The sequence below is a fragment of the Carassius auratus genome, chromosome 3 (genome assembly GCF_003368295.1).
Source record: "Carassius auratus strain Wakin chromosome 3, ASM336829v1, whole genome shotgun sequence".
Lineage (NCBI taxonomy): Eukaryota > Metazoa > Chordata > Actinopteri > Cypriniformes > Cyprinidae > Carassius > Carassius auratus.
Genome location: NC_039245.1, coordinates 2,948,427 through 2,962,532, shown reverse-complemented (window position 1 = coordinate 2,962,532; position 14,106 = coordinate 2,948,427). Strand labels below are relative to the sequence as shown.

Sequence of the window (14,106 nt, the reverse complement as noted above, 5' to 3'; positions counted from 1 at the left end):
TTGCACACAAATCTGAGATAGGAGATTATTTGAACATGACACACTTCACCTTAAAATGGTTCTTGACATTAATATTTAACTATCCAGTGGTAAATCCTCACTTACAGCCAAGACTGTAACTCAGAAGTAACTCAATGAGATGTGTGTGAATAGATCATTTCATATATTTTCTCTTTTAAGAATATCAAATAATTTGCACTTTCACACGTACAGTACAGATTTAACACCACTTAGACAAGCATTAGACGCTTTATTAAAAAATTTAAATAACAATGCATTCCCATTTCGCACCCAGCTGGGAACATATGAATGACAAGAGGGCTTTATTGAAAATTTAAGGTCGCATCCTCCTTTGGATCACATGACAGCAATGACATTTCATTGTTTGCACACCCCGGGCATGACGCCACATCTCTGAGGACCAGATAAAAATCAGATTGCATACAAAGTGATGTCTAGGCCACAGTCACAGAGTCCCAGAGGAGAGGTGCTCCTCAAATGAGAGAGTGCAACAAGCCACACTAGCCCAGTTTAAATATGGAGCTGTACATATGCAATGTAGAAACATAAAAGGTTTGTATAAATGGAGAAAATGTTGGTCCAAAACGCAAACTGTAGAGTCCAGCAAGCTTGCAATCTTCCTCACTAAAAATACATCTCAGTCAGATCTGAGAGGCCACCCTATCATTATTATGGATGTGAGTAATCCGGATGGCCCAATCTGGAAAATGTGACGTCCAAACGTCGTACGTGCAGAAAAAAACGGCTGAGGAGACTGAGCCCAGGAACTTCAGGAACCATGTTAAAATTGCATGGATGCTACCAATCAGTCCAGTGATGTCTGTTTTTGTTCGTTTGAGCAATATATGGCGAAAGTACCGAACACTGGCTCGTATAAAAACAGTAGACTAAAGAAAATGACAAGCAGCATGACTGGAATCTCAGTTCTTGAGGTCATTTAAGATCATTCATCCAGCTAGTTTTCAGGTGAGCTCGATGTCTATGAAATGAACAGATGGACCTCAGGTGGAGGGGCGGAAAGGTCTTTATTAACGCCCGTACTAGAGCCGCATCTTGTGTTTATAGTTTTAATATGGTTAGGATGATAGCCTTTGTAAATAAAGGCAGCTTGTTTACAAAAGGTATTGAATGAGCTGTAAAAACAGCATATAGACATTAGTCATTGACTAAAAAATATCTATTTCATTTATATAAACACGTGAATAAATAGCCAACTTACAACCCAACTTAGCTACCCAGTACCTCTGTTCAGGGGAAAGGAAAAAAGAGAAAACTATAAAAAGGCAAAGAAATTACATATTTTTTTGTGCTGTGCCAGCACAGCTGGCACCTTCCATTTCAAGTTTCGACAGCCTGAAGGGGAACAGCATTCAGACAGAACAACACTTCAGTCAGTCTCTTACTCCAGAGCACAAGATACTCCAGACTCTCCCGCTTAAACAATTGTGGCTCGAAGTCATGCAAGTTTTGACCTCTCCACAGAATCCTATCCCCCTTGGACCCTAAAGCTAACTAACTGACTAAAATAACATTGAGTACTCTATTTGATGCCTTATTAGAAAAGTTAGCTAAACGATTTTGTGATGTCTTTACACTTCTACACTACTGTTAAAAAAATAAAAATAAATGCCACAAAAATATTCAGAAGAGCTGTTATCAACACTGATGATAATCAGAAATGTTTCTTGAGCAGCAATTCATCATATTAAAATAATTTCTAAAGGATCATGTGACACTGAAGACTGAATTAATGATGCTGAATATTCAGCTTGGCCATCACAGGAATACATTACATTTTAAATATGATAGTATTTTTATTTATTTTCTTGCTGTATTTCACAATATTAATGTTTTACTGTATTTTTGATCAAATAAATGTAGCCTTGGTGAGAATAAGAGACTTCTTTAAAAAATATTATTGACCTCAAACTTTTCAATGGTAGTACATATCACATTATATAACGAAAGTAAAAAATGCTCAATTAAAACATTTCCTGTTCTGTTTTCTGTTAGCTCATAAGCTATCCGACCCGCTAGCTCTGCATATCTCTAACCTATAAGCCTGTTAGCATTTAGCATACCACTAAATATTTATACTGCCAGCTTAGCATACTGATACTTGATCAGCCTGCTATTTTGACACACACGTAACCATTAATTATTTGTACTTTTTATTAATTGTAGCTACAAAAGTATAACCAAAAAGGCCATTTTGATTATATAGAAGAGTGACACATTTTTAACTAACTGTCAAACTGCTACCTCTTTGCGTCCGAAGGTCATATGATTCTGTGGAGGTTGGCATCTTGCACGACACTGGATCTCTTTTATTTGTCAGAAGCTCAGGTTTTATTAAAAACAGATGTTTTTCAACCAATAACTGATTAAAACTAAATAGGAGACTTTATTTGGGAATTTAAATGTCTGTTTAACTGCATTTGATCCAGTGAAAGAAACTATGGACAGTTACATACAATTTGAAAAACTAGTTTTAATGAGTTATAGGTCGAAAAACAATCATTAATGTTAGGTGCAAGTGTGTTTGTTTTTAAATAAAGAGGTTTCGTATACAAACATCCCTTTTGGTCTTCAAACCAGAGTTAAGGTCCATTCTGTGCTTAATATCCCAATCCCAGCATTCAACTGTAACACCTACGTTTAGGCATCACCTGCTGCCTCTGGTTGACAAAGATTCAATCACAGTAATCAAAATAAATTAAATATAAAGAAGCCTGACAGCACTCACATCACTAGAGAGGGCACACATTTAAAAATAAAAAAGAATCATCAAAAACGTCCCAGCGTACACTTTTGAGGCCCTGTGTCTTGCGTTTGAAAGAGGGCCGTTTTGCTCATATTCACATGAGCAATGCTGGAAAATAAATAATAAAAACAAGATGGCCTAAGGAATGAAAAAAGGCGGGTTCTTCAGGGCAGTGAATGCTGCTACCTGATTCGTCCGTTGGTTTTGGGTGAGCCCAGCTGGGACTTTGGGTCCGGGCTGAGAGAGCTCCAAATCGTTTCCCTGCAAGTCTGCATGACCGGACAGCCACTGGGTCCTGTTGAACACACGTCCACAGCTGACCACACCTCGCCCACTAGACCGTCCACCCAGCGCTCCAGCTCGGGCCCCGTGAGCTCTGCGTTGTGTTCGGCTGCTTCGACCTGACCCAGGTGCACCGGGATGTTGAGGATGGGGTTCAAGCCATGGAAACTCTGCTCCATGTAGCTGTTCTTGGCCGGACCGTTGTGCGTTCTTAAAGCATCCTCTGTGAGGGAGAAGAAAAAAAAGTTTTAATGAAAAAAAAAAGACTTAATGAAGCAAAGCAAAACCAGGATTATGACTGAATTTGCTGGACAATTTGAAATTATTAAACATGAAAAAAAAAAAAAGAACAGTTCCTGATTTTATTTTTTTTTTGGGAGAAAAAAAAGACTACTCAAGGACTTTTTGCATTTTATTCATCTATGGGAGCTGTTGCTTGCTGATTTATATTTGCGCAGTGAACTTTAAAGAAAATCTATCTATCTATCTATCTATCTATCTATAAAATGCTATTTTATTTTAGAATTCTTTATAATTATTTTGAATTACTTTTTTTTCATTTTTAAAATTTAGTCTATATATTAGTAATTCTTTTATTTGCTTTTAATTCTTTTATTTGCACGTTTAATTGATCAAAAGTGATAGTAAAGACATTTTATAACGTTACAGAAGATTTCTAAGAAATATGATGAAAAAAGATGACGAGATGCTTTAACGTAACATTTACTGAGCGGTTTTAGTTTGAATTCATTCAGTCTCTTTTCGAGGACATGAAAAGAAATGTACAGCTGGGATTTTACAAAATCTCTCTATCAAAATGTCATAAAACATCTATTAATATTTCAATATTAAACACATCTTCACATATAAACTAGACCACCAGCCTCCATCACATGATCTTACATCAGACGGCTAAAAACAGCTCATTTAGCTGTAAGGATAGACACGTCGGCCCTGAAGGTAAAGCTGTGAATTCCTGGGGCTCCTCACACTTCACAGATCACCCTCTGTGTCTCTTCCTGACCCCTCTCTCCAGGTTCGTCCACCTTCTTTCCAGAACATGCCATTTCACGCTCATAGGAAGTGCATGGATAGGCCTGGGCCGTCCGCATAAACACACTCCATAAACTTTTATTAGCTGTGGGTGCAAAGGCACGGCGCACAAAAGGACTCTGTGCCTGCTGTAGACATTAATCATACGACAGTCTGGTAAATCACATGTGTTTCTCACCCGCCCATTCCCTCGACAGGGGCACACCGAAACACAATCACAAGCTCTCCCTCATTAGGAGCATTTTGAGGACAGATCTGCTGATGACCGCACACCACACTTATTTTGAAATGCTCCTAATGGGCTAAAGATACCTTTCGCGGCCCCTGCACAGTAATGTTTTTGAGTTTATTCCAATGAAAGGTGACCCGGTGTGGTGTATAACTCATTCGTGACTGTGAGCTGGGGATATATATAGGCAACCAAGCTGCCCAGGCACAGAGCTACACGTGAAGGCAGATAGTGCCTTTGAAAGTGGTGGAGGTGTAGGGTGGGGGGTGGTTACGCTTGGTATGCTTTAGTGTCAGACTATGGGCTTCAAAAAAAAAAAAAAAAAAATATAAATAAATACAAAAGTGCAAGAGGATGAGTCGTTATATTAGGAGGAAGGAGCATGTCTCATTCCGCTTTGAATATATATGAGCTTGCAATATGGCATAAATCAAAGCTTCAAACACAGAGCATTTTCTCCAGTGATATTCTATACTACGATGGCAAGTTTAGACCACATTGATTTCATATGTCCTTCACAATGAGAGTTGACTGGAAAAAAAACCCATTTTGTTTGTTGTGTCGCCATTTATATTTCCCCCATTAACTTTAAAGCTGATGTTTGTTAACTTGGATTGGAGAACGCACTTTAACATCCACATTAGCTTTAAGTTTAGTTGGTACTGAGTATGTGTCGTGCTTACGCTGGAGGACGGGAGGTTATCTACTGTTTTTGTTTGGGTAAAATTCTGTGTTTAATCCAGTGTATTTTAATTATATACTATTATAGTATTTATTATATATTGTGTTGAATTTTATATCTTATTTTGTTACAGTATGTAATTTATAAGAGTTTTCGTTCTGTTTAGATTTAATAACAATTTTATTTTAGTATTAGTAAATAATATTAGTTCTTAGTAATACTTATTTCAGCTCTTGCCAAAGAAAACTTTCTAATTTCCATATTTTCATCTAAGATTTATGTTATTATATTTTAGCTTTATTTAATTAGACAAAAAGTATTTTTATTATATCTTAAATAGTTTATTAGTTGATATTAAATGAAATGAAACAGTTATTATATAGTTATATGTGTTCCTGTAGCTCAAGTGGTAGAGCATTGTGTTAGCAAGCGCAAGGTTGGGGGTTCATATCCCAGGGAAAAATTTGTTAGCCTGAATGCAGTGTAAGTCACTTTGGATAAAAGCGTCTGCTAAATGCATAAATGTAATTTAATTTATATTAATATAATTAACGGTAGTACATTAAATCGTTAATTATAGAAAATTTTATAACAATAAGAACACTGCTGTAAAAGAGTAGCGTTAAAAAGTTTAGTTCATTTTAGGGAACTGTTTTGTTCAAATGGTTTGTTAAAAAAAAAAAAACTGATTTAATTAATGATTGACTGAATTATTTGAATCATCATGCAGTGTATTTTTGTCTTCTTTTTTTATATGAAAAATGTTGTTAAATACATGGTTTATCACTAACTTTTTAATAAGGCAACGTAAATTCTATCATGTCGCCAACTCACATTTTTACTCCCAAACTAATTTCTTACACTGAAGATTCTCCCACTTTGGAATCAGTTCCACTGAATCATCAAAAAGAACCGTTTGGTGAATCATGTCATCTTCAGTCTACAGTGGAACGCTCACCTTGGCGTATGGGCAGGTGTTTGTGGTGGGTCAGGGGAGTGATGAGAAAGCGTGTCTCTGCCACAGGGCTCCAGTGGTGCAGCACACGTACGGTCCACATGCCGGGCCGCAGGGGCAGGTTCAGCGGAGGCCTGTAGTGAGTGAACTCAGCACTGGCATCGATCAGGATGTCGTAGGTGGCAGCGATGACATTGGTGGGGTCAATCCACACCACAGTCATGGTCACATTTGACCCTTTCCCCCATTTCTGCATTCCCACAGGCTCGTCCATGGGTCCCATTAGATTCCCAAAGTTCCGGAATATCCTTTCCTTAGCATCCCAGTCTGTTCCAATCTGATGATTCAGAAAAAAACAACAAAGAACAGATAATTAATAAGAAAGTCAAGAGCAGTTCCTCCCCAATCTTTTAGACTAATGTACATTCACAGCTCTGTGAGTACGGCTCAAGTACTGACACAGACCAATGTTCTCATTCACTCTGGAGATCATTTATCATGAAAATGAATGATATTAAAGTCACTTTTAAATAAATGATTAAACAATCAATGCTGTGGGTGAATAACAGATCAAGTACAGACAGATCACATACACATGTTAATTTTCACTAAATCTTTTATTTTTACTCTTAAGCTTACCAAGGCTGCATTAATTTGATGAAAATACAGTACAAATCTTAATATTATGAAATATTATTATAATGTAAAATAGTAGTTTTTATTTGAATATATTTTAAAATGTAACGTATTCCTGTGATGGTAAAGCTGAATTTTCAGCATCATTGCTCCATTCGTCAGTGTCACATGATCCTTCAGAAATCATCCTCATATACTGATTTGCATTTTTTCAGGATTCTTTGACAAAGTTTAAAAGAACAGAATTTACTTAAAATAGAAATCTTTTGCAACCTTGTACATTATAATTTACTGTCACATAATTGAGCAATTTAATGAATCCTTGCAAAATAAATCTCTTTCAAAATCATGTTTTCTTTCTATTTTTTTTCTCCAGGCCCTCATTGCTATGGAAGCAGTGCAAGCTTTCTGTATCCTTGAAATTCAGTGCCCTAAGAAACCAGAGTACCGGGATTTCTGAGCTCTCTAAGAGAAGCACATACAGCCAAATAAATTGCACAAGATTCCATCGTAAGTAAACAGATGGCATCAATTGGGACAGCCAGTACCAGCTGAGATGAGCATAATTGAATCCAACGATCAGCAGTGCCCAGTGTAATGTTTCTCCCACTGTGAGGTAATTTGACTTGAGGGATGCTGGGTGCCGGTGGCTAGGAGCGTCTAACTTTACCTAACCCTGGCCACAAAACAACAGAGCTTTCTACAGAAGGACGTGACCGACAGCTGGAGTCTCTGACGGTTGACCTGTCCTGTCCCGTATCCCTCCTTGGCCGTGCTCACACCTCAGTAAAACATGGCAAATCAGTTTGATCATTCTGTTGGGAAGATGCCTGAGACCCAGCTGGATCTGTTTTAAGCACTTTACAGCTCTGCTGTCTTGTCTACAGGTGTCCCACCGATGATGGATGCTGGGAAATAAGTCCAGACAGGCTCCAAAATGTCTGCCACACAGATGAATTAAGTACACTTACTAGCTATACATCTATATACAATATATAATTAACATTAAAACTCAAATGTTTGGTGTCTGTAAGATTTTTTAGTCTATATAAAGTCTCTTATTCTCATAAAACTCAAATTTACTTGACAATGTATAAATGTATTCATTGTATAATTACTATTTGCTATTTTATTATTTAAAATGGCATTTATTACTGTGATGGCAAAAATACTTTATCAGCAACCATAACTTCATCCTTCAATTGAAAAACATACATCCGGAAAAATTGCATGCATCACAAACAAAGATTATTTATTTTTATTACTCACATTATTATTATCATTTAACAGATATAAAAATGAAATATTTTAATTAAAAATAGAGTTGAGCAATTGTTCATTTGTACTGGATATTTCTAAAACACATTCGCTAGTTCGAGATGTGCACATCCAGCTTCAAGTCATCCATCTGCATCTAACTCTTGTGTCTGAAACTGAACATGTACCCTCAGCTTCCAACAGATAAACTGAGGGCAGTTCAGCGTGAAGTCATTATTTTATCCCCATACTCGTGGCAGACAAATCACTGATTACGCCAAAGGGCAAGATGACAGGTATGGCGCTGCCTGACAGCTAAATCAATGAAGAACGGCTGAATTATTGGTTGTTTAACAGAGTATGTCAAGCACAATGTGCAGCAGTGTAAGATTGCCAATAATATTCGGAGGTCAATTTTCTTCGCAATGCATAGTTTCTGAGGGTACTGTGGGGGCGATTCTGCACCTATAGACTGCCAAGACATTTCTACTGCTCTGAGCCAGAAGAAAATAAGCAATGTCTTAAAATATTTATTTATGAAAACTGCACGATGACAGTTTGTTGAGGAATAAAAACGACAAACAGAAAATACATAAATGTGCTACCCATCATCCCTTAACTATTCGAATATACAAAAACCTTTCCTCTCCAGTGTGTGTGTGTGTGTGTGTGTGTGTACTGTAATACAGTGAGTTTACTAACCTCTGCAAACTGCAATCTGTTGAAGGTATTGGGTGGATTGGTGAACTTGAAGAACTGTTTGGGCACAACCCAGGTCTCCAGGGTTTCCAGTTTGCTGGTTGCCAGGTTGGTGGCATGATGCCTGACCAGGTATCCCTGGAACTCATCAGACAGGAAGTAGATGTGGACAGACACAGGATGTCCCATGGCAAAATACCTAAAGGCACAAAAGAAGTCATATAACCCTCATTTAATCATTCACAAGCCTTGCATTTAGGATGCAAAATTAACTTCTGCCACATTTATCAATGCCATCTTCATTGGGGAATTATGTTAATAATATTTCTTACTGGAAATATATATATATATATATATATATATATATATATATATATATATATATATATATATATATATATACACATACACACACGCACACACACACACACACACACACACACACACTCATACCTTGTATACACTACTTTTTGTTAGCTTGGGATCTTTTGAAATAAAGTTATACTGTTATTCTTTAACAATGCATGAAATTTATCAAAGGTTAGAGTAAAGGGATTTATAAAGTAAAAAAAAAAAGTTTGTTTTCTTAAAAAAACAAAACATTATTTCCACAAAAATAATAAGCACTGCAATTTTTTTCAAAATTGTTCATTATGCATCACATCAGCATTTTATAATGATTTATGAAGGATCGTGTGACACTTAAGACTGAAGTAATGTTTTTTTAAAGACGCTAATAATACATAACAATATTACTTTTTTTAACTGTATTTTTTTTATCAAATAAATACCTTGGTGAGCATAAGAGGCAGTTCAGTTCAGCTTATTAAAAAAATTATTACTGACCCCAAAGATTTGACCCGTAGTTTATGTATGTGTGTGTGTGTGTGTGTGTGTGTGTATATATATATATATATATATATATATATATATATATATATATATATATATATATATATATATATATATATATATATATATATATATCTTTTTTTTTTTTAATAAACGGTTAAGAGAGTTTGCACTGTAAAAACCAACACCAGTTATTCGACTAGTAATTGTCTTCAGTATTTCATAATTTCCTCTGGCCTTGTTAACAAGCTTTTCACCGCAAAAAAAAAAACCCCTGACAAAACTTCTTAGAAACCAAACCAATAATTGTGTATTCTGAGTGAAGTTTATTTTCTCTAGATGTGGGCTTGTAGAGCGGTGAGTGAAGCGCTGTGCTGTGAGACGCTGAGACAGACAGACAGAAGGAGGAGCAGCAGGAGCTGATAGAGACACAGGCGGCCAAGCGGAGCGGTCTCCACCTCTCATCAGTATTCCAGCACAGGCTGGAGGTGCTCCATTCCAACACCGCTCGCCTGACAAGCAGAACAGCAAATATTTACACCGGTGCGGCACCCCCTCCTCCCCCGTCCTCTGTCACTGCAGGAGGTGGGCAGCAAGCTGGGACTAACAGAGCAGCTATTCAAGCGGCCCACCTCTGCCTCTCACCGCTGATGTCACAGAGGGCTGCGAAAACAGAGCGCTGCTTCACTCGTGGACCCTGAGCACCACCACCCAACCCCCACCGGCCACCAACAACCACCTCCTTGTGTTGATGAGTCCAAATACTGCAGGGTCCAAATACTGTGGCTCACTTGTCTGAATGCGCCGGGCTCTCCTCGCACAGAAACAGCAGCGACGCCAGGCATTACTGCACTGATAAACACATAAACACAGCAGCCAGACTCTGTCCGTCCGTCTCTCTCTCTTCTCTATCTCAGTAATGACAGATGTTTGGACAGCTGAGGAACTTCAGATCTGCTGCAAGTGAGATCAAACAAAGCTGCGCTTCCCTCGGCAGACAGCACAAATGAGTGTGTACTTCTTCAGCTTTCAGAATAGCCAGAATGCCAATATACATACGGTTCTAAACAAACCATAATAATTACTATGAAAAACCCACACAAACAAAAAAAAAACAAGAAAAACCCAGTGGAACAACTCACTGGAAATGAAATTATGTTTTAATGTGCTGTTTAATAAACAATGATTTATTACGAGCAGTGATTGGTGGGATGCCAATCAGAAAGGATGGTCTAGAGTTGCAGGATCATTACTCAACTGAAATTCAAAGTCATAAGCTATCTAAAACATATCACAGTCCAAACATATTTATGGAGGTTTTAATGGAGAAATATGAATGGGTTTTAATGGAGTACAACAGTAATAAAATCAACTAAATACATTAACATTAACATTAATTACATTACATTACATAACATTACTTACTATATTTACTTAAATATATATACTCAAAATGAGGGTGTAGTATTAATATTATTTATTAATGATCTATAATTTTAAAATCACTTTTATAAATGACTGAAAATGGACTTTATTACAATATTACAATATTTCAATATTTCGATCTGTGCATCCAATCAGATTCTTTGTAAATTTTGTTGCAAATCTCTCTGTCACTGGTTAGAAACTATAAACAGCCCCAACTGAAGGTAAAATCATGTAAACTACATTAAAAACAAGTTCTCTTGCAATGAGAATTAAAAACGGTTTGTGTCAACTATTATGTGCAATTATGACTTATTGATTATGAATCAATTGAGTATGAATCCATCATCATTAAACTACCATCAATAAATTTAAGTCGTCTCATGATTTCCAGTGTAAAATCTGGGTCCTGATGTAAACCCACTGATTTTCAGAAAGGCACAAGCAGCTCTTTTCCATTCAACAAAAGCCAATGGCAAATCCCAAACAAGTCAAAACAACAGATTTAGATCATCTAAACCAAAAGAGCAAATCCTGACACCTCATTTTGCACTTCAAGGAAAATTAAAATAAACTGTGTACTGACCTGCAGCTGTTGTCACTTGTGTCACCCTGTAAAGAGGTGGCAGTCCGTGCCAGACCCAATCGGGCGAAGGCATGATAGTGAGTGAGATGCGCGTCGGACAGGCTGTGAATACCATCCGCTTCATCAAAAACATTCTCCCAGTAGGCCTTGAGACCCGGCGTGCCCTGGGGCATACTCCCGAACAGGAAGGCGTCCAGCTGATTCACTATCTCTTGATTTACACTGGCTTCAAACTTCCTGGCGAAGAACGTGGGCCTGGTGGTTTGCTGATGGAGACAAAGACAGAGAGAGAAAGAAATAGAGAGCGTGAGTGTGTAGACAGAGAGACACTGACAGACAAGACAACCTGCTGAGACTGGGAGAAGCAGGAAGAGAAAGAGAGATAGTGACAGGGCAAAGCTACTGAAAACTGAAAAGCGTGGCACAACATCCAGTATAATGTGCTAGAAAAGGGGGGGGGGGAGCTAAAAGAATCAAAAACGGAAATTCTCCAGAGATAATTGACAGCAAGAAATACAAATCAAAGTGGCATATCTCTGGTATGAAACGGTGGTGTTGCTTTTTATTCACATCCACCTCGCCTCCCCGCAGACTAACATATGTAACGTAAAACAGATAAGAAGAGGGACAACATCTGTGAAGAACCAAAAATATTCATGCTTGAAATAGTTTTCAGGCAACATCAGACCCCTGACAGACAGATTTCAGGAGACCTCCCTAGAAGATGGAAAAATCAAAACACAATCATGAAAGGAATGGAAATTCCCAAAATTAAGATTCTGTCATCATTTGCTCATCTTCATAGCTTTCCAACCTCGCATGACTTTCTTTCTTCCATGCAACACTAAAGAGAAAGTTCAGAAGAACATAATCAGTGCGACTTATAAACAAACAATTTAAACCAGTAATAGACCGCAGCCAGGGTAGTGCCATCATTTCTGACAGGAATGAAAACAAGGCTGTGAGCAGTGTTTTTGTAATAACGGCGTTTAAAAGAACGGCGTTAGGTAACGGCGTTATTTTTTCAGTAACGGGGTAATCTAACTAATTACTTTTCCCGTCGTTTACTGAACGTTAAATGCGGTGCGTTACTATGCATTGATTTAATAAACTATGTTATCCGAACGTACCCCTGGCTCACACAGCGAGTGAGCAGGTGGGTTAATAACGAGATAAGCGATTATGATTGGCTAAGGCAGAGTGTTTCATGGTAGCCAATCAGAGCCAGTGCGCTAGCGGCGCCAAACACACACACACACACACACATGCAAGAACGCAACAGCTAAACAGAGATTCGCAGCAGCCGAGATGTCGAGTCAGGCGAGCGATGAAAAGTTGGCATTTTCAAGGTGCAGATATAAGCACTAATTCAAATTCATTGTCGTCAATTCAAGAACGTGCATGTAATGTGTACATGTAATGTGTGACACACGCATCTACAAAGCTAGTGGCCAAAACACTTTTCTTACAAAGATAATACTTGAAGTGCAGGATTTAATTCTTGCTGTCTGTTGACATGCAATAAATATCGTAAGTTATATACGAACACCTGTCTGTTCTACTCATTTTAGCTGACTTGTGAAAACTGCAAAAAAAATATATATATATTTGACATATAGCAACTTTTTTTTACAGTAACGCAAATAGTTACTTTCCCTGGTAACGAGTTACTTTTATTATAGAGTAATTCAGTTACTAACTCAGTTACTTTTTGGAACAAGAAGTGAGTAACTATAACTAATTACTTTTTTAAAGTAACGTTCCCAACAGTGGCTGTGAGGGACAGAAATGCAGTGCATTCAAGAGATTGCACTGTTATTTAACAACGTATTGATTGTTCAGCTAAAATAACGTCTTTCTGAGAAAATAAAAATCTTACACTATGTCTACACGGGATGCGACAGTTGTCGTGTCGCAACGCGCTGAAACAGCAAGTCTGTGGCAGAACGTCATAAAGAGAACAAGGCATCAGTTTACTGTTGGGGATTTGTTATCCAGTATAGACACGGTGTACTTAAAGTAATCAGAAACTCCATAAAATAATGCTAAAAGTTGCAATTTGTGAAAAAGATATGATCTAGAACATTTATACAGGGTGTGCCACTGTAAAAACTGTTCTTAAATTCCGTTCAGCAGTGAACCTGACTAAGGTCTACTATGAACTAAATCAAGTGATTCATTGGAAAGATCTGATTCAAAAGACTGATTCATAAATCATTCAGAATATTAAACTGGACTGATGTGTTTATTTGGAAACTGTTTATGAATAGGACATCGCAACTCATGATTCTTTTAATTTTTATTATTGCATAGAAAAGAGCGAACAGTACAAATCTCTAAAACATTTCCCTTTAGTGCTCCACAAAAAAAGTCATATGGAGTGACACAAGGGTGAGTAAATGATAAAAGTTTTGTTGTTGGGTGAACTATCCCTTTAAACAGAATTCAGCTATAACCGTTAATAGAAGGTAAAGAACATGTGAGAAAGAGAGAAAGCATAAGAAATATAATAAAGTGATTTGGAGAGGCATGTCGAGGAAGCTCTTTGTACAATTTAGACCTCTGCAGGGTGAGGGGTGAGAAATGCCTGGATAAAAACTGAACTGCCATGACACATTTCAAGCCTCCCTTCCTCTCCCATTGTCCTTTTTCTTCAGAGCTGTCT

At 37.5% G+C, this 14,106-nt stretch overlaps 1 protein-coding gene across 1 annotated transcript in view; it reads right to left on the bottom strand.

Moving 5' to 3' along the window:
• Nucleotides 1-1,849: 1,849 nt before the first annotated feature.
• LOC113043299 (xylosyltransferase 1-like) overlaps nt 1,850-14,106 on the bottom strand; it is a 63,622-nt gene continuing 51,365 nt past the window's right edge. The window contains exons 8-11 of the mRNA XM_026202574.1: nt 11,442-11,707; nt 8,582-8,777; nt 5,990-6,323; nt 1,850-3,290 (exon numbers count right to left, since the gene is read on the bottom strand). Coding sequence (XP_026058359.1) covers nt 2,968-3,290; nt 5,990-6,323; nt 8,582-8,777; nt 11,442-11,707 — 1,119 coding nt within the window. The 3' untranslated portion in view covers nt 1,850-2,967. The remainder of the gene's footprint in view (nt 3,291-5,989; nt 6,324-8,581; nt 8,778-11,441; nt 11,708-14,106) is intronic.